Source organism: Pipistrellus kuhlii, unplaced genomic scaffold (genome assembly GCF_014108245.1).
Source record: "Pipistrellus kuhlii isolate mPipKuh1 unplaced genomic scaffold, mPipKuh1.p scaffold_m20_p_20, whole genome shotgun sequence".
NCBI lineage: Eukaryota > Metazoa > Chordata > Mammalia > Chiroptera > Vespertilionidae > Pipistrellus > Pipistrellus kuhlii.
Window position 1 is genome coordinate 13,212,786 of NW_023425516.1, and position 27,133 is coordinate 13,239,918.

The window sequence follows — 27,133 nt, forward strand, 5'->3', positions numbered from 1 at the left end:
TGGCCTACGCCCTGAAGGGTCCCAGGATCGATTCTGGTCAAGGGCATGTACCTTGGTTTTGGGCACATCCCCAGTAGGGAGTGTGCAGGAGGCAGCTGGTCGATGTTTCTCTCTCATTGATGTATCTATTAACTCTCTATCCCTCTCCCTTCCTCTCTGTAAAAAAAAACAATATATATTAAAAAAAATTTTTTTCAATTATTGTACTGTTGATATTTGGCTGTTGATTGAGTTTGCCGACCACTGCCCTAAACCAACTGAGTTGCCCGACCAAGGCCAAGAAAGACTTAAGTTTTCTGAACTAGACTTGACATCTCAGCTCAGACTTGGTAACTCAGGCAGCCCTGACATGCTTTTAACGGCACCTGCGGCACATTAAGGCCATAACTTGCCCTGTCTTTGTCCCTCTCTATGCCTCCGTTGTGTTTACTTACTCCTCCCTAATCCCAGGCTGTGAAACCAAGTGGGTTTTATTTTTTGTTTAATTACTTAATTCATTCTTTCATTCAGAAAACATTTATTGAGCACCTCCTATTAACTGGTACATGCTAAGGCATGTAAATAAGGAACAGTCCTAATTGAGTTGCTCAGGTGACCAACAGCAAGTCAGACTTCCTGCAAGTCCTCCGTCTTCTCTTGTATCCCAGGTCTGGTGATCAGATTCCTGCCATGTTCAGAGAGCCAAACCCAAGGGCCCTGGGCATCTATTCTGTGATCCATATCTGGGCTTTGACCTTTTCCTGCTGGGCTGCCTGGAAGACTGGAGTCTCAGCCCTGAGTCCCACCCCCAGGATTACATCCAACTCTGAGCACAGCCTCAGTAAAAGCCCTCTAGACCATGTTCCACTTAGTCCTCAACACTCTCCACACTGGGTGAAAAGTGAAAGGGGAAAACATAAGAGAAGAAAAGAAATCCGCCGAAACCGGTTTGGCTCAATGGATAGAGCATGGGCCTGGGGGCTGAAAGGTCCCGGGTTCGATTCCGGTCAAGGGCATGTACCTTGGTTGCGGGCATATCCCCAGTAGGGGGTGTGCAAGAGGCAGCTGATCGATGACTCTCTCTCATCGATGTTTCTAACTCTCTATCTCTCTCCCTTCCTCTCTGTACAAAAATCAATAAAATATATTAAAAAAAAAAAAAAAAACATAAAAGAAAAGAAATCCGCCGAAACCGGTTTGGCTCAATGGATAGAGCATGGGCCTGGGGGCTGAAAGGTCCCGGGTTCGATTCCGGTCAAGGGCATGTACCTTGGTTGCAGGCACATCCCCAGTAGGGGCTGTGCAAGAGGCAGCTGATCGATGATTCTCTCTCATCGATGTTTCTAACTCTCTCTCCTTCTCTCTTCCTCTCTGTAAAAAATCAATAAAATATATTTATTTTTTAAAAAAAGAAAAGAAATCCCATCTCCACGGGAATCTCCACATACTCCATGTAGGGTTGGCTCCCTCTCTCTGACTTTCTATGCCTGCCTGTCTTCCTCTGCTCTCCTTGTTCTTGTCTATCTTCATCATGTTGTTGAACTGCCTCTGCCAAGCTTCCTCCTGGCTCTGCCTGGTTATACTTCTCCGTGTCCAGGAAATCGGGTGACTTGTTTCTACCTCTCTCTTCTGTACTGAGCCATACTGATGCCCCCCACACGCTGGGGCACGGCGAGTTCTGGGTAGAGCTGCAGAGTAGGCAGCATATCTATAGGGCAGTGTTTCCCAAACTTCTCTCATGATGAGAATCACCTGGTGGAGTTATTAAAACACAGATTCCTGAATCCCAATGAAGAAGTGCTAAACTAGAATTTTTGGGAACATATAGGTAAAATTGTATACTTAACTAATGCTCTAAGCTTAATATACAATTTTACAAGAAGCAAATACAATATATATATATTCCTTTCAGTTTTATTGAGATTTGTCTTATGATACAGTATATATAAGATATAACTTGGTGAATTTTTCAATTGTACTTGAAAAGAATGTGTATTTTGCTTTTGTTAAGTGGCATTTTCTATATTTTTTAACAAACAACTCGACCAGGAGATTCTCATCATGAGAGAAGTTTGGGAAACACTTCTATAGAGGTCAGTGAGGTCAAGGTGTTTCAGGTTTTCAGTAATCTTGCTGATTGTTCATCTATTCTATCAACTACTAAGAGAGGAATGCTGAAGTTGCCAAACATAATTGTGGGTCTGTTGATTTCTCCTGTGTTCTGTTAAGTCTTTTTCATTTTCTCTCTCTTTGTACATTCATCACAACAATAAATTTTAGTACATTTTTATTGCTCCCCAAAGAAACCCTGTTCTCCTGAATTATTGCCTTCTCAGTCCCTAGCTCTAGGCAACCACTAATTTACTTTCTGTCTTTGTAGTTTTGCCTATTCTGGACTATTTATTTATTTATTTATTTACTTTTATTTATTTATTTATTTATATTTTTATTGATTTCAGAAAGGGAGGGAGATAGAAACATCAATGATGAGAATCATTGATTGGCTGTCTCCTGCATGCCCCCTACTGGAAATCAAGCCTGCAACCGGGTCATGTGCCCTTGATCGGAACCCAGCTCGGAACCCTTCAGTCTGCAATTGATGCTCTATCCCTGATAAATGGAATCATACAATATGTGGTCCTTTGTGACTGACTTCTTTCACTTAGCATAATGTTTCAAGGTTCATCCATGCTGTAGCATGTATCACTATTCCATTTATTTTTATTGATGGACAATATTACATTCTATGCATATACCACATTTTATTTATCCCTTCATCAATACACGGACATTTTAGAGAAGAGGAAGGCGGGGGGAGGATGTGTGGAGGAGGGAGACAGACAGACAGACATCAATGTGAGAGAGAACATCGATTGGTCACCTTCTGCATGTAACTGACCAGGTATCAAACCCAAAACCAACTGAGCCATACTGGGCAGAGTGGCTCAGTACCTTTGAGAAAGAATATTTTTTAAAATGTTTTTAACAAAGTACCAGCTTCAATCTTCAATTCTCAGGGAATTTTGTTTCTTTAGAAAGACTATTCCCAGAGGTTTCAGATAACAAAATTTGTATGCTTTTAAAATAATTGCTTAATTAGCCAGCTTGTAATGCTATTACTATAGCTTAACTTTGACCCAGATACCTTACCTACATCCAGAACACCTGCTCTGTGAGGAGAAATCCATTTCTTACAATTGATATAGAGGAGGAGATCTTGGGGTTTGCCTCTGCCCTCTGGGACAAGTGCCAGGATGGGCTGGCACCAGCCCCCCAAATAGGGGAGGGCTGGATTGAGAAGAGAACCTACCACACTGATCAGAGTGAAGCTTCTACATATTTTTATAATAGAAGGTTGTTTTGCAACTTGGAGCCAGGAGCCCTGAAGTTAGGCTCCTACCCTCCCACAGAAACTGGGAGATAGGGTTGCTAGCTCCCTTGATATTTACATTCCCAAGGGATGGCTTCCAGGTTCTGGAGAAAGACATTCCCGGTCATCAAGTTTACAAATTGCTAATCTAGTCTTCAAAAGGATTTATGTATATTTCACAGAAATGTAAAGTGGTGAATTTTAAATGTAAATGAACAAAGAAAAAGGAGGAAAGAGCAATGGTTTCCCTTATTTCAACAGGGAGAATTAAACTTTTTTTTTAAACTTCTTATTTTAAATTTATATTTGTTTTTAGCCTGTCGCATCTGACATTCACTTTGTCTGGTCAAGTCTAGAATGAGAGGAGGGCCTCGTCTTCCTGGCTTATTCTACATCCACAGTGCTCAAGGCAGCATCTCCCACGAAATAGGTGCTCAGTAAATAGTAAACAAATGCGTTAAAGGCATATTGACTTGATTAGCTTGTTTTTTATTCTCACCAGAGGACATTTTTATTGATGTTTGCAGAGAGAGAGAGAGAGGAAGGAGAGGATGAGGAGAAGAAAAGGAAGAAGAAGAGGAGAGAAATATCAGTGTCAGTGAGAAACATCTGTTGTCTCCTCCACGCTGCCTGAATTGGATAGAACCCACAAGCTAAAGTATGTGCCCTGACTGAGATTCAAACCCACGATACTGGACGACACTCTTGTCAACCGAGCCACACCCACCAGAGCTGATTAACTTTTACATAAGGCATTCATTGAAGAGCAGTAGCATGGACGATGTTTATCATGTACTGTGAAGTGAGTCCTGAGCTCAGGTCTCTTTTAGCTCCATGAGGACTGTTGTATAGACAGGGAAGCTGAGTGTGTCACTCAGTGGGCTGTGCCAGAGCCTGCATGTGACTCTGGGTCTAACTAAAGTCCATGGGCAATTCACTATCCTAAAAATTGTCAAGATTAGATTTATTTATATACAACAGAAAAATGAAACACAATCCTTACCCTGCCCCCAAAACAGTCTCTAGGGACAGAGAAAGGGACTGAAAGCAAAAATATTTAACATTTTATTTATTTATTTTATTTTTAATACATTTTCATTTCAGAGAGGAAGAGAGAGGGAGAGATAGAAACATCAATGATGAGGGAGAATCATTGACCTGCTGCCTCCTGCATGCCCCCTATTGGGGACCAAGCCCACAACCCCTGGCATATGCCCTTGACCAGAATCGAACCTGGGACCCTTTGGTCTGCAGGTCGCCACTCTTTCCACTGAGCCAAACCAGCGGCCAATATTTAACATTTTAAACGTCATATGTGTGTGTCGTGTGGAAATATTGACAAGTTATCCTTTTTTTTTTTTAAAGGATTTAAAAAATATATATTTTATTGATTTTTTTAGAGAGAGGAAGGGAGAGGGAGAGAGAGATAGAAACATTGATCAGCTGCCTCTTTCATGCCACCCCACTGGGGATCAAGCCCACAACCTAGGCAAGTGCCCTGACTTTGAATCCTGACCTCCTGGTTCAGAGGTCGATGCTCAACCACTGAGCTACACCAGCTGGGCAAGTCATCTTTTTTTGTATGATTACCTCTTTTCCATATTTAATGGTGAGGTTGTGCCAGTTTTGGCGAGTTTCTGAGTCTCCATTCTGTCTTCTAGCACATTAGATCGGAGGCCCAGCGTGTCTTCTGTGTGTTCAAGCAGAGTGTTGATTAAGTATTGCACACACAGGACAGGTCAAAGTACATGGACTTCGACAGGGCCCCGGACTCTTCTCTTTGGTTACCTGTTGATTTATTAATCAACATTGTTGCATCACACTGACTCATTTTGATAGGAATCTACCTTCTTTCCATCTCTTATTCACAGGGATGTTTCTTGAGAGACTTTACTCTTTCTATCAAGATAACATGGTCTCTGGTGAAAGTGCTGGGGCCTCTGAATGGTCCCTTTATTGTGGTTGGTCCAGCTCTTTCTGTTTTCCCTGTGGTTGTGGAGCACTCTCCTTGTGAAGGAACACTAAAGAAAAGGAATTTAGCATTTCTGTTGTTTCTTGTTATTACTTTATGCTCTTTTGCCTGAGCATTTAATTTAAAAAACAGCATGGATTCTCCCCCCCCCCCCCCAACTGTATATGTTTTTTATTTTAACTTATTGGATGTTTATCCTGACTACGTAAGTTATATTTTCTCCTAGAATATATTTTGGCAAATATGAAACAGCACAAAGAAGAAATGTAAAACCACTGCTCATCCAGCCTTTCAAAACTATTAATATTTTGATGCCCAGCCAGTGTGGCTCAGTGATTGAGCGTCAACCTATGAGCCAGCTAGTCACTGTTCGATTTCAGGCTCAATGTCCAGTAGGGGTTGTACAGGAGGCAGCCATCAGTTCTCTCTCATTATTATTATTATTATTTTTAATATATATTTTATTGATTTTGGATAGAGAGGAAGGGAGAGAGAGAGAGTTAGAAACATCAATGGGAGAGAGTCATCAATCAGCTGCTGCTTGCACACCCTCTACTGGGGATATGCCCGCAACCAAGGTATTGTACATGCCCTTGACCAGAATCAAACCTGGGACCTTTCAGTCCCCAAGCCGACGCTCTATCCATTGAGCCAAACTGGTTTTGGCTCTCTCTCATTATTGATGTTTGTTTCTCTCCCTCTCCTCTCTGAAATCAATAAAATAAAAACAAAATTAAACCATTAAAAAACCCACAAAGCCAAACAGGTTTGGTTCAGTGGATAGAGTGTCGGTCTGCGGACTGAAAGGTCCCAGGTTTGATTCCAATCAAGGGCATGTACATTGGTTGCGGGCACATCCCCAATGGGTGTGTGCAGGAGGCAGCTGATCGATGTTTCTCTCTCATCGATGTTTCTCTCTATCCTTCTCCCTTCCTCTCTGTAAAAAATCAATAAAATTAAAAAAAATATATCCTATTAGCATATGCATAATCAAAGAACACAGACAATAGTGCAGTGGAGGCCTGGGGAGGGGGCTGGCGAGGGGGTTGGAGAAGGTGGTTAATGGAGGGGAGAAGCTGACATCTGTAATGCTTTCAACAATAAAGGTGAATTTAAAACAAACAGAAAAACAACCCACCAGGATCATACGAATGTCAGTGACTATTCTTTGGGTCTGTGGCCTGAACCACAAGGTTATTGCCTCCTGGTGTGTGTTAATGCTCTGTTCAAGAGCTTCTTGTGGCAGAGATTTTCAATATTGAGATAATCTTTTTTTTCTATTTATAATAAACTAGAGGCCTGGTGCACAAAATTTGTGCACTCAGGGGTCCCTCAGCCAAGCCTCTGCCCTCTCGCAATCTGGGACCCCTTAGAGGTGTTGGAGAGCCAGTTTTGGCCTGATCCCCGCAGGCCAAGCCAAGGGACCCCCCCCCCCCCTCCTTCCCTCTGAGATTCATCAGTCTGTTTCATGTTGCCATGCCTGTGGTTTCTGCTGCATTGAGCGTCTGCCCCCTGGTGGTCAGTGTACATCATAGCTACCAGTCGGCCAGCTGCTTAGGCTTTTATATATATAGATCCTTTATGGCTAATATTTACTGTTTGCAACAAGAATTTTGAAGATAATTACAATTTTTCCATTTCTTTAGTAAGTTGCTGATTTATTGCCTGCTTGCCTTCTGCTAGCCACTATTATGGCATATCCAGTAACAATAGGTATTGTTTGTTGAGCACTTACTTTGTGCTGTGCAGTCTTAAGAGCTTTACACACATTTGATTTTTAAAGAGCCTCGGGAGAGGCACTGTGCCTATAGGTAGGTTTGGGTAACCATTTATCAGCACCCCTGGGAAGTGGGGACTGTGGGGACTGTGGGCTGTCCTGACACCAAAGTGCAGGTGTCAACGATTAGCTGTTGTGCTTTACCTCCTGTTATACATCATTGTAACCCTCCTCCCAGGTTCCTCAGTGTTGTGTGTTTTGGGGGCACATGTACGATAATTTTAGAAGCTGGGGATGTCCTTTTTTTTACAATCTTTTGGAAAATTGGAAAAACTAACTTATTGGTTATGTAAATTCACTGCCTTTTATGGCATTGGTTTATTCTGAATGTGAATTGATAAAACTTTAAACTAAGGATGTGTTTTTTGGTCTAATTTTCTAGGTCCAAAAGCTGCTTTGTATGTGCCCAGTAGATTTCCATGGGATCTTCCAGTTAGATGAAAGGCGGAGAGATGCAGTGATTGCACTGGGCATTTTCCTCATTGAATCTGATCTTCAGGTAAGTTTTTATTAAATTAAAAGTGTTTCCACCGTATAAAAGGGGAGGATTAGAATTTTAATTTATACCTGCTTATGTTTACTGCAGTATTAGAAGATTGCATATAAGCCTATAAAAGTGGTTAGCGGTGGGCAGGACAGAGTAGATGAAACTAATGGGAATGAGACATTTTAATGTACACCTTACAAAACTTTGTTTTCCGAACCGTGAATAAATCCGGTTTTTTGTTTACTTGTTTGCCAGAAAGGTAGTTAAAATGCTTTGTGAAATAATTGTGCGTCCTAGAGCATCAGTCGCCAGCTTGTGGTCCGTGAGGTCTGAAAGGCGACCGCTGCTCTAGAGTAGACTTGATTTTCAATCTCAGGTAAAATGCTTATCGTTCAGACTCAGAGTAATTATAAACTACATTCTTTGATATAGTTTTGATATAATATTATCGTATTCAAAATTGTGATATATATAAATTGTTTTAAAGTACATGTTAATGTGCCTTTTATTTTTTAAGATCAAAATAATATATTTAATACTACCTTTTAGGTTTTTTTTGTTTGTTTGTTTGTTGTTTTTTTTGTGTGTGTGTGTGTGTGTGCGCGCGTGTTTTTAAAATATATTTTCAGAGAGGAAAGGTGAGGGAGAGAGAGATAGAAACATCAATGATGAGAGAATCATTGATTTCTGCCTCCTGCATGCCCCCTACTAAGCATTGAGCCTACAACCCGGGCATGTGCCCTTGACCTGAATTGAACCTTGCACCTTTCCATCTGTAGGCCAGTGCTCTATCCACTGAACCAAACTGGCTAGGGCTGGATATAAAATATTTTCATACAAAAGGTGAATTCTGCCCTTGCCATTGTGGCTCAAATTGGTTGAGCATTGTTCTGTGCACCAAAAGGTCACTGGTTTGATTCCTGGTCAGGGCACATGCCCAGGTTTTGGGACTCTATCCCTGGTTGAGATGCATGTGGGAGGCAGCTGATCGGTATTTCTCCTTCATGGAGATGTTTCTCTCCCTCTTCCACCCTCTATCTTTAAAATCAGTACAAACATGTTTTTTTAAAAAGTGAATTCTGGCCCTAGTTGGTTTGATTCAGTGGATAGAGCGTAGCCTATGGACTGAAGGGTCCTGGGTTTGATTCCCATCAAGGGCATGTACTTCATTGCAGGCTCCCGACCCTGGCCAGGGACATGTGGGAGGCAACTGATCAATGTCTCTCTCTCTCAAATCAGTATTTCTCTCTGTCTCTCCCTCTCCCTTCACTCTCTCTGAAAATCAATGGAAAAAAAATATCCTGGGGATCAATGGAAAAAAAATATCCTGGGGTGAGGATTAAAAAAAAAAAAAAAAAAAAAAAAGAGTGAATTCTGTATCACATATTCCCTGACTATCAAGTATATTTCTTTTTAAATTTTTAATTACAGTTGCCATTCAATAGCAGTATTATTTTATATTACTATCAGATATACAATACAATGGTTAGACACATCCTTGCAGGGGGCCATGTCTTGCAGGGTCCTTTGGAGTTCTGTGCTTGTTAGTATATTAGGATCCTGGACAGATGTAGTCAGCTCCTTTTTGTCCTTTAGAGCAGGTGTCTTCAAACTACGGCCCGCGGGCCACATGCGGCCCGCAGAGGAGTCTGATCCGGCCCGCCAGGTTTTTTGGGCAGTGAGCGCAGCCGAGGTGTTACAGTAGGAATTAGTAGTTCATATAGTCCGGCCCTCCAGCTCTCTGAGGGACCGTGATCTGGCCCCCACTTTAAAAAGTTTGAGGACCCCTGCGAGGATAAATTGTTTTTTTTCACCAAAGAAAGTTCTCTGTTTAATTATCAATTGTGGCATAACAAACTACCTCAGAACTTGGTGGTTTAATACAGCAATCCGCCCCCACCCCGTGTAGACAGAGCTCAGAAGAGTCACTGTTTCTACTCCATTTGGCACCACATGGGGTGGCTTGAAGGTTGGGGGCGGGAATTACCTGAAGGCGTATTTACATCATGTCGAGGGGTTGATCCTGGCTGTGGGCTGGGACCTTACCTGGGGCTCTCGGCTAAGTCACCTCTATGGACGTAGCCTCTCCATGTGGCCTGAGCTATGTCATTGTGTCGCACCATAGTGTCTGGGATCCAAGGGCTAGTGTCTAAGGAAGAGCGAGGTGGAAGCTGCACTGCTTTCGCTGTCTCATAGGTACTACCCGCTGGAGCCACTGGAAGCGAGTCTCTAAGGCAGCCCATTTTCCAGGAAAGGTGAATTCAGCTCCACCTTTCACAGAACTTGCAGCCATGTATTAAACCACCACTTGTTTTTCAACATTTTAGAACATCAAATGTTCCTCTGGAGCACACTAACCGAATTTTTAACTGGAGCATCTGTAAATACAGGGAAAGAAACAAGAGAGTCAATAATGGAAGGCTATGAAGTTATATGCTGGTTGGCTATATGGAAACTAGAAGAAAGTACATTTTCGATAGCTATAAAGACTCATGTTTTAATTCAAGAGTAGAAACATGAAGCAGAATATCAAAACAAACAAAACCCCCCAAAAATAACCAAAGGCCATGAACGATGGGAGTATCCCCAAGTTCAGTGAGCTTGAGCTTCTCTCCAGTCCCGAGGACGTGATCCTGAGGCTGCTGAAGGCTTTGGGGCAGTCTGGACACCTCTAGTGAAGGCAGTTCTGAATGGCAGTTCTGGAGAGGGCCTCACAGGGGCCTGGCCCCCAGAGGTGGCCAGAGCCAGGCCGAGACCTCATCTCCAGAAGGGCAGATTTTATCCCTTCCCTTCAGCACTTGTGGGAAGCAGGAAGGGTGCGAAGCCATCTTTGAGATGATTAGGATGTGGGTATACTTTCCTTTGGTCTTCATATAAGCTAAAAAGCTACCAGTCACATATTTTATTAAATGTAATCTTTTTTGTTCTGTTTTTAAGCACAAAGATTCTGTGGTTCCTTACCTTCTTCGACTTCTTAAAGGTCTTCCAAAAGTGTATTGGGTAGAAGAAAGCACAGCTCGGAAAGGCAGAGGTAATTTTGTGTACAATAATGTTTCCCCTGAATGCAAGGAAGAATATATATGTTCGTTGTCTGGAAGGATCAAGAGTTTAATTATACTAACACATCAATTAGGATGCTTCCAGCTGGTTCCACTCCTGGCTGTGGGAAAACTGCCTGCCTGCAGCCACAGGGACTGTGCTACCCACTGTTGTCAGTCTGCAGTTTAACAAGCCTCCCGGTGATTCTGAGGCACAGTCAAGCCTGAGAATTACATAGAGCTGCCTGTTAAAATAAGTGCATAAGTAAAAATGTAACAGTTTTCTGTGATGTACTATGCATAGGGCATAAAACTGGCTAGCTCTTTGTCCTTGATTAAATGTTAGTATTAAAAATTGATTAAGTATTTAATAGTGGTTGGATCTACACAGTAGATGTGCTAACATTTTGAAGGTACACTTGATAGAAGTGCTGCTTAGCTTTTGGTCTTTTGGGTATAATGCTTCCTTTTTGACTTTGAGACTGTGCTCCTGAAATCCTCCCTGCTAGGAGGCTCAGTAGTGGAAGGGCTTAAAATCCTCTGAGGAATAGAACAACTCTTTGGAAGTCCTTATTAGGATTTTCTCCATTTGTCAAAATAAAGCAGAAAAGAAAATGCAAGCATTTGATTCAGTTTAAAGTAGCAGTAATAGGTATTTGACAATTAGCTTCCATATTCTGTCTCTCATACACTGTCAAGCCTGATTTCTCACTCTTATTTAGGTCAGAACTAAAAATGGAATCTGTCATGTTGAAAGGCTATCTAATCTCAAACTGATTCAGGAAACATTTACATTTATTAAACCAAAATATTATATTTTTTAAAAAAGGTAGGAGTATTCTCAACAAACATGTTGGGCCCATATCTATTCTGAGATTCATCTCAGCGAGGGCATTCTCCACAGTAACCCAGTCGCTTGGCAGGCCATATGAGAGAAGCAACTGCTGAATTAGGGGACCAGTAGGTGTGGCCCAGTGTCTCTCCTTTGTGACGATCTGATTCATGTCTTTATGGATTCCAGGTGTCCTCCCAGTTGCAGAGAGCTTCAGCTTCTGTTTGGTAACTTTGCTGTCTGATGTGGCTTACAGGGACCCTTCACTTAGGGATGAGGTAAATGTATGGCTAATTGCTTTTGCATTTCTATAAGATCAGAAAGAATCCCAAAGTAATGATAAGAGGGGAAAAAATTGAAGTGATTGGATTATTTATTATATGTTGATTTATTCCACATTATTTTTGTATCTGTTTTTTAATTTTTAATATCTCTTTCCTTATATTCAGTTATAGATTTTATTGTATTTCTACCTCTTTATTTCTTTCTTAGTTTAAGTTCTTTATAGGTTGGTTAAAGAGATAACTAGATATGTTAGAATTACATATTATTGAAAAGTTAACATGCTGCAAGTAAGGGCTTTTCTATAAAAAACATCAAAATGGGGATGTTAACACTGAAGACAAGGACATCATTTTAATATATGAAATGGATAAAATATTTATTTTCAAGTCTTCAAAGGTAGCATCATTTAATATTAGCAAAATATAAGAAATTTGACTTGATTATGAACAAGTCATATCAGACCAACTTCATCCTTTTCTTTTTTCTTTTTTTTTAAAAATATATTTTATTGATTTTTTACAGAGAGGAAGGGAGAGAGACAGAGAGCTAGAAACGTTGATGAGAGAGAAACATCGACCAGCTGCCCCCTGCACACACCCTTACCGGGGCTGTGCCGCAACCAACGTACATGCCTTGACCGGAATCAAATCTGGGACCTTTCAGTCCACAGACCGACGCTCTACCACTGAGCCAAACCAGTTTCGGCTCATCCTTTTCTTTTCCTGGTTTTCTAAGACTTGTCCTAGTAGGGGGGAATGAAGTGGATATTATCTACGGTAGTACTCTAGTTGGTCTTCATTTAGGCAATGAAAAAGTCCTCTTCTAACATCCTGGAAAAATGGGTGGAGCACCAAAACAATTAATAAGGAACTGTCCAGAGGACCATCCCAAATGGTGACTGGTGAGGTACCAGCCCAGTAGGAGCCTCCGGTTGCCTGCCCCCTACTGTTGAAGTAAAATGAGCCAGGTCCATGAATGAAGACTGGGAAGCAAGATGGCCTCATTTGTAGAAAACATAATTTGAGGCATTAAACAAACAACCAGCATGATGAACTCAGGTTTATACCATGAGCTTTGTAGGCACCAGTGACAGGCAGAAAATACCAGCTATGCAAATAGAGGTGGCATGGCTTGGGAGCAGCATGCATGGAAAAGATTTAATTATTTTACTTATCTGTGAGCTCAGGGAGCCAGCCGTGTAAAGTAGCTGCCAGAAAGTTAATGACACATACATGAAGGTCTAGAATCTGTGTTGAGTTTGGTGAGTCCCAGCATCCTTGGAATATGAATGAATTTTATACTGAGCACTAAAATTCGAGATGGTTTCTGACACACTGGACTACAGTAAAATCAGAAGCATCATAAAGGACTTGTAATCATAAGTAATGGATGGAAAGAATTAAAGGTATTTAGCTATGAAAAGGGATTCAGGGGGTCTATCATCTGCTCATAGAATATGGAGGAAGGAGCGGCCCCAATAGCTGGTGGGTACAAGCCAGCCGACAACATGGGCCAGTGTTAAGAAGAACTCTGGACCAGCCCAGGGAGGGAGGGTTCTGTTCCTGGAAGGTCAGCTGATTGGCCCCTCAACAGAGCTTTCGTGTGTGGAGTTATGTATCAGATATGAGGTTGGACAAGATAATGTCTGAAGCACCTTCTGATTCTGAACTAATGTTGCAACATGTTTCTGATTTGATTTATAAATTTGCTCTGTTTTCTTGGCTCTTACAGATCCTAGAGGCGCTTTTGCAGGTTTTGCATGTCCTTTTGGGAATGTGCCAGGCCTTGGAGATTCAAGAAAAAGGTATAATTATAAATCCAAAGCTTTTTAAAAAAAGTTTTGTGGTTATTGTTTTCCTCAGTCCTTTTTTTCTGTTCTTTACTACCTTGTGTACATCATGGATGAAAACCTTCCTATATTATTAGTTACCTTTGTTGTGTGTTAGTTAAGCGGTCACATGTGAGTCACGCGCATAGCTGTGTCACCTTGGACAAGTCACCTTATCCTTCTGGGCCTATGTGTCTTATCTATTGATATAACATGTCTGACCTCCCAAGGTCATTTTCCTTCTAGAGTAAGGCTAGCAATATTATCCTGGGAGCGATAAATATATCGTTTTAAGTATAGTAAAGTTGCCTGATAACATGACTTATCTTTATAAATGGTTTGGATGTGCCATGAATAGACCAAGACCTCCCAAAGAAGCCAGTTGTATGTGACGCAGACATAGTCTGAAGTTACTGTTCATGTCAGATTGAAAATATCATCAGTCAGCCTTTGGGGCTGACCCTGTTGCTGTGGCTTATCCTGACTCTTGTGAGTCATTGGTGGGTTGTGAGATGTGAGTCAGTGTTACAAGTTGGTATCAGAACATTCTTACTTTGTCTTCTAGAATACCTCTGCAAATATGCAATCCCATGCCTGATTGGAATCTCACGAGCATTCGGGCGTTACAGCAACACAGAAGAGTCGCTCCTCTCAAAACTCTTTCCCAGAATCCCTCCTCATTCCCTCCGAGTCCCAGAGGAGCTGGAAGGCATTCGGAGGCGTTCCTTCAATGACTTCCGCTCCATCCTCCCCAGCAATTTGCTGACTGTGTGTCAGGAGGGCAGCCTGAAGAGGAAGACCAGCAGCGTGTCCAGCATCTCTCAGGTGCGGCTGCCCTCCTGGAAGAGAGCAGAGGAGAGAGGGATTGTGAATTGCTCACCTGGGAAAGTCCCACTTGTGTGTAGCTTGAAAAAACTTAGAAAACAAAATGTTCTCACTAGAATTCTCTTTAACATAAAAGGTTTCCATGTCCTCTTTACAATTTATAAGTGATTTCATCTCCTAGTCATGAAGTATTTGCCTCTTAGCAAGTGGGTGCCAAAATCTATTCCTAGTTGGAGACAGTTGGTACCCTTAAGAAGTATCTAATTGATTCATGGAAAAAATATAGACATGAAACATAAGACTAATTCAGCTTAGGAGTCAGATATAAAATGTTTGTCTAGCTAGGAAGAATTTAATGATTTAGTATATATTAGAGAACACTGTAGCTATGGGGGGTATCATGGAGGAGGTGACGCTTGAACTTGAAGTACAACTACTACTGAGCTGGCAGAAAGAACCTTACCTAAGGCAAATCTGAGGTTTGACTGGCCTTTTCTGGTCTGTAAATATGGTTGTGTGTTTCAGGTCAGCCCTGAACGGGGGATGCCCCCTCCCAGCTCTCCTGGAGGATCTGCCTTTCACTACTTTGAAGGTGGGTGTCACAACATCATATTGACCTAGCACTTGGATAACAGGTTCGTAGTGACTACTTGTGATGCCAGGGATGGTAACATTGATGCTCTGCTATCATGCATCTAGAACAGGCGGGGGAACCTTTTTTCTGCCAAGGCCATTTGGATATTTATAATATCACTAGAGGCATGGTGCATGAAATTTGTGCACTGGGAGGAGGGTTCCCTCAGCCTGGCCTGCGCCCTCTCGCAGTCCGGGAACCCTTGGGGGATGTCCACCTGATGGGGGATGTCTACTAGGAGCAGGCCTAAGCCATCAGTTGGACATCCTTAGCACTGCCATGGAGGTGGGAGAGGCTCCCACCACTGCTGCTTTGCTCACCAGCTGTGAACCAGGCTTCTGACTGAGTGGTGCTCCTCCAGTGGGAATGCACTGACCACCAGGGGGAAGCTCCTGCATTGAGTGTCTGTCCCCTGCATTGAGTGTCAGTGTGCGTCATAGCAACTGGTCATTCTGTTGTTCAGTTGATTTGCATATTAACCTTTTATTATATAGGGTAGGATTTGCAGGGCATACAAAATTATCAACTTAAAAATTAACCTGTTATATTTGATCAGACATTGAATTAACACTAATATCTTGGCAGGGCCAGACTAAATGATTTCACGGACCTTATACATCCAATGGGCCTGATCTAGAGGGTCACACATTTATTTATTTATTTTAATATTTTTTATTGATTTCGGAGAGAGGAAGGGGGACAGAGAGAGAGATGGAAACATCGATGAGAGAGAATCATTGATCAGCTGCCTCCTGCACAGCCCCTACTGGGGATCGAGCCCGCAACCCAGAAATGTGCCCTGGACCAGAATCAAACCTGGGACCCTTCAGTCCACAGGCTGATGCTCTGTGCCCTGAGCCAAACCAGCTAGGGTGCCATTCCCCCTTAATGATTGTTTATTATGTTGGCCTTTAGCATCTCAACTCCTTTCAGTATTATTTTCCACCCCATGTTCTCTGTTATAAGTTGCTGGTTTGCTTTCTTTGGACCCATCCACCTTTAGTCAGGTCAGCAGTGTGTCACCAGCATCATAGAACTATACTCCAGCTTTACACAATTGGAATAAACTCAATTCTTTGCTTTTTCTATGCTTAGTGCTCAAAGTCATAAAATTTATTCTTTGGTTCTTTATAGATTGATATTATCCATCATTATTTAATATGCAAATAGCACAATCTTATTTATTTTCCAGTCATAGTCTTCTATTACTGTTTTTAAATAATGGACTTTCAAATGATTATAAGCTTTTGGGTTTATATTATTATGTATTGGATGACTATTTTTGTTCTTATTTTAAAATTTCTAGTAATTCGCATTGTAGTTCTAATTTTGGCGGTAAAATCTTTGGAGTCCTATGGACCTCCACGTCTCTCAAGCTTTATAAATTTGTAATTTTTTTTCTTTCCATATGTTGTTATATTGTCTATGTTGAAAATATTAGGACATGATTATATTTGAGCCTTTGACATGAAACTCCCCAGTGAGAGGCATCACTCCCCAAGGATTTGCAACCTAGCCTTTACTTCTTTTTCCCCCCTGTATTTTCTTCTTATAAAAGAGCCTCTTTTTTTTTTCTTTTTAAAATTTTTTTCATTTTATTTTTTATATACTTTTATCCATTTCAGAGAGGAAAAGAGAAGGAGAAAGAGAGAGAGAGAGGAACATCATTGATGAAAGAGACTCATTGATCGGCTACCTCCTGCATGCTCCCTACTAGGGATTGTGCCCACAACCCAGGCATGTGTCCTTGGCTGGAATCAAACCTCAGTCCGCAGGCTGATGCTCCATCCACTGAGCCAAACCAGCTATGGCCAGCCTTTACTTCTTAATTAAAAAACAAGGAATTGGAGTAAAAACAAAAGCAAAGTTTGTGTCTTAGTTGGTTATTGAGGGAATCGCTTCAGGAAGTACCCTGTCACATATTACTGTGACTGACTATCTGGTTTTCTTTTCCACCAGTTGCTTGCCTACCTGATGGGAGTGCGCTGGATCCCGATTACTACTTCTCCACCATCAGTTCCAGCTTCTCAGTTTCTCCTCTTTTCAATGGCGTCACATATAAGGAGTTCAGTGTTCCATTAGAAATGCTTCGGGAACTCTTGAACTTGGTAAGCAGAACACTGTGGATAAACCCGCCTAGGCTCTATCAGTCAGTAAAATTGCCAGTGGTGTAAGACTAGGAGTTTTTCAGTATTTCAAATGAATTACTTAGTAGTCATAATTTTCAGATAAAAGAAGGAAGGAATGTAACTTTCGTGGAGCAATTGTACAGTCTGTTCTCACTTAGTGACCATTTTTGGGAGGCACCAGGCTCCCCCCCCCCTTTTTTTTTTTCCACGCTCCTCATTTTAGAGGTAAGGAAATCAGTGTCAAATCAAGGATCTGTAGACCAAGGGCAGGGTCAAAGCTCAGCTCAGGGTACCTGAATCTGTCCCAGGGTTGCTCTATTCAGATCAACAAAAAACCTAATTTTCTAATCTGGATACCTTTGGATAGTCTTTGAGGTGATAGCAGAGAAGGCATTGGTGCCATTATCTTGAGTCCTGAGATAGACCTTGATCCAGGGACTCTGAGATCGTTACGATTGAGCTGGGATTCTTCAAGACATTCTAGGGGATAGTGGAGAAGACATCATCAGGGACAAACTAACGATGAACCTTTGTTTGGAAAGAATGAAAGAGAATGAGAATGACACCTCCGAAAGCATGAAGCATGCACTGGAAAGAGCAGCCATCTCCTCCTGTGTGGAGGAGGAATAGAAAGAAATCACTCAGAGAAAGGCTTTATTTAGGCAGAAGATGTAAGAAGACATCAAAGCATAGGCGATAATTAATGAGGCTAGAGCCATACCAATTACTAACAGCCTAGGACAGCGGTCGCCAACCTTTCGGACCTCGCGGACCAGGTCCGCGGACCACCAGTTGGTGACCATTGGCCTAGGATGTTTTTGAAGTTACTGTCAGGAGGGAAAACTCCCCCTAACTCCTCACTGTCAGTGTCCCAGACAAAATAGGGCCTGGGTGGCTCGTGGCTTGCCTTCCCAGTTAGCCTCAGAAATCCCATTTGAAGGCTGAATGTTTCAGATCCTTTTTTAAAAAGGGGGAATTATTTTTTTCTATTATATTTTAACTTTTCAAGGTTAGGCTTTCTTCTAGGCAATTTTTTATTTAATCTCCTGTCATATGTGTGTGTATCATTATCTGTACATTTTTAAAATGCTTTCTTACAGTACTACCGTTGGGGGCTCGGGGTGGGAGGGTGGGGGCTGCAGTTTTATCAGATGATCCCACGTTGACAGGATAGTTCATTCCTGTACTAAATGCCAGTATAGAGAATGGATAGAAATAATCACTTCTATTAGAAATTTAAAATGTGTGCTGCCGTTTGGGTGAAGAGGGAGGAGCCATCAGCACCAGAGGATTGACCTTGAAGGTGCTCTTGACATCTGGGAGGGGATGTGGATGAATTGTCAGTGATGCCTGGAGTCTGAACACTTTTGCATCCTGGCAGTGGATGTCTAACGTCAGCACATTTAAGAGAGTTGGTACATTTTCTGTTTAGTGTATGTCATTCCAATCTAGATGAGAAAAGTTCCAAGTGAAGGCAGAGTTAAGGGCATTTTGGTAGGTAGTTCGATGTTTTTTACACATTATGGTCTACTTTTCTAGCACATTCTTTACCACATGGGCCTGTTAGATGTTTTTAACCATCAACATTGGTTCTTTAGTGGAAGGATCTAGCATTCCTGTCTATCCCTGTGTTTGTCAGGTGCCTCATGAGGTCTTGTTTTACTGGCAGGTGAAGAAGATCGTTGAGGAGCCTGTTCTCAAGTCCTTGGATGCCGTTGCAGCCAGCGTGCTAGAGGTATGTCCCTCCTGAGGGCTTCACACTGAGATGGCCTGCTGGGAGCCTTTGCGTGGAGAGAGCTGGAAGGGTTTGGGTGGGGGCACTGAGTTTTCAGCTTAACCTCCCAGTCCCAATAATGACTACACCTGCCACTTGAAAGCTTGCTCTGTGCCCGGGTCTTTTAAATACATCATTGCACAGTGACTCTGAGCAGTGGTCAATGTCTCTATTTCACTTATGAAAGATAGAGGCTTAAGGGACTAAATACTGTGTCCTTGTCACATAGTCACCGTAGGAGCTGGCAATGCACTGGGTCCTCTGACTGACGCTCTATATCTTTCTTGTTCCTTCGGTGCTTTCAAAGCTGCTTCTCTGGGGTCCGTACACACGCCTCACACTTTCTTAGGCATGTGCAAGCCCTGGATTTTATGTGTGAGGGGTGTGTGTGCCTAGGGAACTTTTGTCTTAATGTATTTGGAACTAATGCCTACAGCATTATTTATAAAATTTCTAAGTGTTTGTGTTGGGAGGTCTCAAAACCTCAGGGAACATTTGAGTCAGTCCTCTTTTGAGTGTGGGGATCCAGAGCGATTGCCATTGGCCAGCCCGATGCTGCTGTGGCATGTGCTGGACCCATGTCTTTGTTAATCCTGGTGTTCTTTCTCTCTCCTGAGATTGAGACACAGTGCCTGGTACCGCTGGGCTCAGCTCTGGAGGGGCGGGAGCCCCTAGGGACCTTCCTCTGTTGCAGAGTGTGTCTTCTTCTGACCTGCAAGCTGCTGCAGATGGTAGACATACGTGCCAGTATGATTTGCTTTGGGTCAGTTCTTGTCACACTCCAGGTTGCAATCCTTCCTGCTTTATCTTTTAAGGTTTTCGCAGGTTGTGTCCTGCCTGTTGGCCTGAGCTTTACTCTCACTGCTTGCAGTCTCAGAGGCCTCTTTTCCTTTGCCAGTGTTTGGTCATGTGTGACCCAGGGCAGATCAGGAGGACCAGGGCCAGCAGCTGCGCTGGGCAGTCAGAACTCGTGGCCGCTGGTTGGGCCTGCATGCCATCTGAAATGAAAAGTGTCAATCTGGATCCTGAAGGGAAAAGTTAGAGCTCAGTAGGGACCCCTTTTAGGGATTATTTTGTGAGTAGAGGGAAGGCTGGGTATATGGGACTCTGGGACCCTCCTTCCCGTTGAACCAGAGCAGTTTCTGGTATTTTTGTTTTGTAATTTGGAGTTTAGTATAAATGTCCATATAAAAACATAGTCTTATTGCTTTAAAAAAAGAGGGAAACCATGACCTGTATTGCTGAATATAATACTCATTACCAATAATCACTAGCAATTATTGCATACTATGTGCCAGACACTGGGATAGGATTTCACTCACTCACTCACTCATTGAATTCCACAGCAACCCCTCGTTTACATGTGGGGAAACTGAGGCTTTCGGGGTTAAGGAACTTCAGTTACATAGCTAGTGGAGCCAGGCTGTGTTTTCTGGGCTTCCTTCCTCTGCTCCTTGCTTGCAGTGACTTCTTCCCAGCTCCAGAGTCAGACCCCTGAATCACCTTAATCAGCAAATCTCATCTCTTCATCTCTGTCCCACAGGGATGTGTGAGGACTGTGAGGTGAAGTCTGTAAAGCAGGTAGCCAGTGCCCATGATTGGCACTGTTAACCACAGTTCCTGTTATCAGTACCCAGTTGACATATGGCATCCCTCTCATGTCCTTCATGCAGTTCTCATGCCTTCTACAAGACTCTTGCACCATCCACCAGTCTCACACCACAGGCCCATTCCCTCCGACCTGACCTCTGGCCTGATTTACTTTCTCTTCCTCATTCCCCTCAGCTGTATTTGCAGGGCACTTTTGCATGTGTCGAGAATAATGCCTTTCATTAGAATAGAATCTTAGTCATCGCATTTGACCTTGTGTGAATTTTTCCCCTGGAAGAAAAATAATGCTACATTTTAGATTGGGTTGCTAAAAAGTAATTTAAAATGAGTTTTAATTACAAAACATAAGCTGAATCTGAAGGTTCCCTGGCTGCAGTGTTTGTTGCCCGAGTGGTGGACAGGGTTGAATCCCGTGGTCGGGTAGTCCTTTGGCTGTCCCTCCCCTCCTCCACACCCTGTGTCCCCCTGATTCCAAAGACGATGAGTTTTCAGCAAGAGGAGGTGAAGGGTCAGGTGGCTGCTTCCCTGCAGGCATCTATGGACTATGTGAGCCTGCTGTTTTCCTCCGCCTGATGCGTAAGAGGGTGAAGAGAATAATTAAAGTGCTCCAAGTAGTGAGTCATGGTGGATGGTTATTCCATGTATAACGCTAAGTCACGTGTGTAAGGATGCCGTCACTGGGTCTCCTCACAAAGGGGGAGGTCCTGGAGAGGGTTTCGGTGCTGTGGTCACGTGCCTCTGCCTTCCCCGCAGGCTAACCCCAGCGCTGACCTCTACTACACCACGTTCAGTGACCCCCTCTACGTGGCCATGTTCAAGATGCTGCGGGACACTCTGTACTACATGAAAGGTGAGGACTGTGCACACGTGTATGAATTCACTGAGACTGGGTTCATGGCCACTGGCTCAAGTTTGTGCTTCCTTTCTGCTGGGGGCACTTAAAAACACAGAAAGGACATGGTCATGTCATAGAAATGTTGGAGAAAAAGCAACTAAGAAAAAAAAAAAATCTGTCCATGATTCTCTGCCCCTAGTGCTGTCAGTGATGGTTTCTTTGATGGGTTTATTTCCTCAGGTGTTTTTCTGAAATGGACAGGTTGTATTGTCCAGATCATACATACAGTTCAACATGTCCACTTTAGACACATGAAAAAGTGTAACAAAAAAGAAAGTGAGGTACTCATAATCTTATAAGTCAGAGATAATATATATGTAATACTTTTTTAATCCTCACCTAAGGATGTGTTCCTATTGAATTTTGAGAGAGACAAAGGGAGAGAGAGAAACATTGATGTGAGAGAGGAATACTGGTTAATTGCCCCCCATAAGAACCCTGACTTGCTACCTAGGTATGTTCCCTAATCGGGAATGGAACTCACAACCTTTTGGTGTATGGATGATGCTCCAACCAACTGAGCCACCTAGCCAGGGCAGAGATAATATCTGAACAGTGTAGCACACATTCACATTTAGTATTTTATTCCAATCTCTCTTTTGTTTATTTTTAAAACATTTTTCCTAAGCTATTTTCTTACATTATTGAACATTCTTCATAAATGTAGGTTTTGATGGCCATATAATATTCTGATATGTAGATGTACCATAATTTAGTTAATCCACTTTCCTAATTTGATTCCAAGGGCTCTTGGGAGGTGGAGGCTGAATCTGGTTGTGACCTTAAAAAGGGTTAGTTAGGTTTATGAAGGAGTGTGTCAGGGACTGGCTTCCAGGAATCCCTGTGGCCTCCCTTCCCGCCTGAGTTGTGTGTTGCCTCGACTGGTCTGACTTGTGCCCACATCGGTTCTCCTTAGTTTTCCAGGCCCCAAGGATGAGAGTTTGAAAAGGCTTTAAATTCTGGGCGCTCTGAAGACTTAGCCATGTAGGCCGAGAATTCTCTTTTTTAGGCTACAACCAGTTTTTGTCCTTATCTAATAATAACTGACAGCCTCTCAAAAAATTGCTCTTCACTTGTACAGTCATTATGTCAGTCACTTTAAAAGTGTGCAGTCTATGTCAATTATATCTCAGTAAAACTGGAAGAAAATAGTAAATATAAAATAGGTATATAAATCACTAAAGTATTTCCTGATGTTAACTGTACTATTGTGATAAATCTCAATGCATGTGTTTCATATATTCAGGTTTTAGCATATTGATTGCTTGAAACAAAGCTTGGCTCTCACTTCCCTGGGAAATGATCACTTGCTCTGAGGCCAGGTGGCACATGTGTGGAGGGCAGCTGTGCACAGCCTATCCAAGGTCTTCCCAGAGGACATTCTTGGAACCATGTTCTTCTTGGTTTTTGGTTAGAGAGGAGAAGACGGTAGAAGTTCACAGCTGCTGCCTGAATTTTGGTGCAGTTTTGTTTCCAGCTGCCATGCCCACTCTCTCCTACAGACCTCCCGACCGCCTTTGTGAAGGAGATCCATGATTTTGTGCTGGAGCAGTTCAACACCAGCCAGGCGGAGCTTCAGAAGATTCTGCACGATGCAGACCGGATCCACAGTGAGCTGAGCCCCCTCAAGCTCCGCTGCCAGGCAAACGCCGCCTGTGTGGACCTCATGGTGTGGGCCGTGAAGGATGAGCAGGGTGAGCATCAGCTCCTGTCCTGCCCTGGACATCTGGTGTCCGGACCGGGAGGATGGTGCTGGCCAAGGCCACAAGGCCTGTGTTCTCTCCACTACTTATTGCTGGTTCTTGAGGCTTTTGTGTGAGAAGTGGGAACTCAGTACCTGTCTCAGTTCTGTGAAGAGCGGCAGATGTTTGCCAGAGGGCCTCATGAGAGTATATCTCCTGACGGCTGGGGTGCCAGCTCTGTTCTGCTGAGACTCGTAACCTGTTGCAAACCCCAGAGGCTCCACACCACACCTGCCGTTGTCCGGAAGCATTCAGCAGACTTGCCGGTGGCTGCCATTCACAAACCTCTCTGGGGACAGGGGGGCGAGGGGGCTCAGGGCCAGCGGAGAGGAGAAAGCACTCACACACCATAGGGTGGTATTTTCACAACAGCATAAAAGAAGCGGAGATAAGCTTTCCGTTAACCTGTGTCTTAACGCTTTCTGGCGTAACCTCTCAGTATGAATACACCCTGCAAAAAAGTGTGTCTTTGGGGTTTAGTGAAATTATGTGATTCATTGTTGACTGAGTATTTTGTAAATGTTGGCCCTCTGCTAATGGTTTGTGCCCTCCCCTGATGTTTGAGTTCAGGTGCAGAAAGTCTTTGCATCAAGCTGTCTGAGAAGCTACAGTCCAAGACGTCCAGCAAAGTCATCATTGCTCATTTGCCCTTGCTTATCTGCTGTCTGCAGGTCAGTCTCCCAGGCGCTAGAGATGCTGAGCCCCCATCAGTAGGGCCTTGTTGTGCCATTCAGGCTGTGGTTGGCACACTTGCACCAGAGTCTGGGCTATGTCTGTAGGAACTTGAACTAGAGCCTATGTGACATAGTTTGCCACTGAGCAGGGGCTGCTGCTGACAGGGCGCTGGGATGTCTGTGGAGGGGGGTCCCTGAGCGGCTGGGTCCTCCTTTGTGGAGCTGCCCTGAATCCGCCAGCCAGGCGGTTCTCAAGCCGACAGCTGAAGGGCGGCAATGTTGCCAGAGGGCCTCACGAGAGGACGTCTCCTAACACCTGCGGTGCCAGCTCTGTTCTGCTGAGACTCTTAACCTATTGGAAACCCCAGTGACTCCATGTCTGCCTTTGTTTATATAAATCATGTTTTAGACCCTTTTTGCTCCAAAAAGAAATAAATTTGAACAATATATCCCCTTCTCAATGGAGGAGCTGCCAGACCATCTCCCTTCCCTGTCTTTGTGCCCGATGGCCGGGTGGCCCCTTGGGAGCTTTGACCTTGGAAGTTTCTGTTCAAACTTGGGTATTTGAAGGGTAGACATGCCCGTGTAACAGGTCCTGGTGTGTTGCAGGGGCTGGGACGCCTGTGTGAACGGTTCCCGGTGGTGGTGCACTCGGTGACGCCATCTCTGCGGGACTTCCTGGTCGTCCCGTCCCCTGTGCTGGTGAAGCTCTATAAGTATCACAGTCAGTACCACACAGGTGAGAGCACACTGCGCCTCAGGCCGTGTCTTGAGCCCGCAGCCCCCGTGTGCACTTGAGGCACCAAGAAAAGGACCATGTGACTGTGAGCCCAGCACAGTTCTGCGACTGAGAACTCGTGGCTGGGCCGTGCAGTCTTCCTATACGTGGGCTCCTCCGTCCTCCTCCTCCTCCCTTTTCTTATGGCTTTCTCTACAGAACCCCCTCAGGGCTCCAGGCCTTTGTCTCCTTTGACCCCCCTGTCATGAGCTCCTGCCACCCCTGTGGGCCCCTCTGGTCCCACTTTTTTTTTTGGCCCCTTCTTTCATCGAGGTTGTCAGAAGTGTGAGTTTGTCATGTCCAGACACTGGGCCAGTAACTGTCTGTACACAATTCATCTAGTCCCCTTGCTCCAAGGGAATGTATTATGTTTCTACAGACTACAGATGAGGTCATAGGCCCAGAGCCCCAAAATCCAAGTACTTAAAAGACTCACCCAGCCCAGAACAAAGAGAGGTCCCGCTGGCTGTAAGGCCCTTCACTCATCCTTTCCCCTACCCTTATCAGCTTGTACAGGTTAGCTAGACAGCCCTCTAGTGGATGCCTAAGGGTGCTGCTCCTCAGGCCTTTTGAACCATTATTATTTTAAAATATATTTTTATGATTTCAGAGAGGAAGGGAGAGAGGGAGAGATCATTGATCGAGTGCCTCCTGCACACCCCCTACTGGGATCAAGCCCACAACCTGGGCATGTGCCCTGACTGGGAATGGAACTGTGACCTCCTGGTTCATAGGTCAATCAATGCTTAACCACTGAGCAACACTGGCTAAGTTGAACCATCTCTTAAAAAGTTACTGTTTTATGTATTTATCACTTTGCAACCTAAGTGTTCTTCCTTTTGATTTTTTTTAAATTAAAAAATATTTTTAATTGATTTCAGAGAAGAAGGGAGAGGGGGAGAGAGATAGAAACATTAATGATGAGAGAGAATCATTGATCTGCTGCTTCCTGCACACCTCCAACTGGGGATTGAGCCCGAAACTCAGGCATGTGCCCTTGACCAGAATCGAACCCAGGACCCTTCAGTCCACAGGCCAACACTGTATCCACTGAGCCAAACCAGCTAGGGAGTGCTATTCCTTTTTTGATTGAAACATGTTTATTTCATCCTTCCTGTTCTTAGACACTTTTGTTTTGAAATGTTCGGTTGACTTACTTTAGAGTGATTGCTATTGTAAGTTAAAAATAATTTGCATATTATTTGGTTTTGAATTACAGACATGAGGGTGGGAAGTGATGGGCTTAACCAGGAACTTACTTGAATTTTTACATTTAGTTGCTGGCAATGATATAAAAATCAGTGTAACCAACGAGCATTCCGAGTCGACCCTAAACGTCATGCCAGGAAAGAAGAGCCAGCCCTCCATGTACGAGCAGCTCCGGGACATTGCCATTGACAACATCTGCAGGTAGGGGGTGGGGCCAGAGGGACAGGTGACCAGGGAGGAAGAAAAGGCTGTTTCAAACAAAATAAACTCCTATATAATAAAAAATGTTTATAATTTTATAAAGCTATTTAATATAATTTTGTTTATTTTCAAATATATTTTCATTGATTTCAGAGAGGAAGAGAGTGAGAGAGAGCTATATATAGAAACATGAATGATGAGAGAGAATCATTGATTGGCTGCCTCCTGCAAGCCTCTCACTAGGGATCAAACCCACAACCCGGGCATGTGCCTTAACTGGGAATTGAACCATGACCTCCTAGTTTGTAGGTCGATGCTCAATATTCCCTCAGCTATCTTGGGACCACCATTTTTGTTGTTGTTGTTTTTTAATGTCACCTGAGGATATGTTTTTATTGGTTTTTAGGGAAGAAGGGAGAGGGAGAAAGAGAGAGAAACATTGATGTGAGAAACATTGATTGGTTGCCTCCCATATGCACCCTGACCACACCTCAACCAGAATTTAAATCTGCAACCTGGGTATGTGCCCTGAATGAGAATCGAACCCTCAACCTTTTGGTGTATGGGATAACATTTCAACCAACTTCCTGAGCCATACCAGCTAGGGCAGGACCATCTGTCTTTTGAGTCAGTTACAATGACTTTCGTGAAGAAACAGTACAGGAATTAGGGTGAACATGACATTGTGAAGGAAACTGTTCTGGGCAAAATAATGAAGGTACTGTTTCCGATTGAGATATTTTTATAAAGTGAGCAAAATCTGCAGCAGGTCTTTGAATTCAATCTGTATAACAACTTTCATTCAGATTTCTGGGGGGGAATCGTTCAGCAATTTTTTAAGCTTTGTAAACCTGAGAAAGGAAAAGCTAAAACAAAACAAAACATTTATCTAGTGGTTGTAATGCCTAATGCTGTGGGGGGTTTCCTTGCTGTTCAGGTGCCTGAAAGCTGGCTTGACGGTGGATGCAGTGATTGTGGAGGCCTTCCTGGCCAGCCTCTCCAACCGCCTCTACATCTCTCAGGAGAGTGACAAGTACGTCCCATCTCAGGGCTGCCAGTTATTCTCTTGGGGCACAAGGGGGTAGCTGGCATT

General features: G+C 43.4%; 1 protein-coding gene across 2 annotated transcripts in view; it reads left to right on the top strand.

The window, feature by feature from the left end:
- Window positions 1-27,133, top strand: part of PI4KA (phosphatidylinositol 4-kinase alpha) — an 83,897-nt gene that overhangs the window by 2,442 nt on the left and 54,322 nt on the right. Inside the window, exons 2-15 of one of the 2 annotated variants that reach the window (XM_036449122.1) lie at window positions 7,481-7,597; window positions 10,523-10,616; window positions 11,645-11,733; window positions 13,472-13,544; window positions 14,134-14,393; window positions 14,919-14,985; window positions 16,987-17,135; window positions 18,826-18,891; window positions 21,295-21,391; window positions 22,939-23,130; window positions 23,749-23,849; window positions 24,462-24,591; window positions 25,908-26,040; window positions 26,978-27,073. In XM_036449122.1, coding sequence (XP_036305015.1) covers window positions 7,481-7,597; window positions 10,523-10,616; window positions 11,645-11,733; window positions 13,472-13,544; window positions 14,134-14,393; window positions 14,919-14,985; window positions 16,987-17,135; window positions 18,826-18,891; window positions 21,295-21,391; window positions 22,939-23,130; window positions 23,749-23,849; window positions 24,462-24,591; window positions 25,908-26,040; window positions 26,978-27,073 — 1,664 coding nt within the window. The remainder of the gene's footprint in view (window positions 1-7,480; window positions 7,598-10,522; window positions 10,617-11,644; window positions 11,734-13,471; window positions 13,545-14,133; window positions 14,394-14,918; window positions 14,986-16,986; window positions 17,136-18,825; window positions 18,892-21,294; window positions 21,392-22,938; window positions 23,131-23,748; window positions 23,850-24,461; window positions 24,592-25,907; window positions 26,041-26,977; window positions 27,074-27,133) is intronic. The other variant, XM_045585521.1, reaches the window with a different exon arrangement.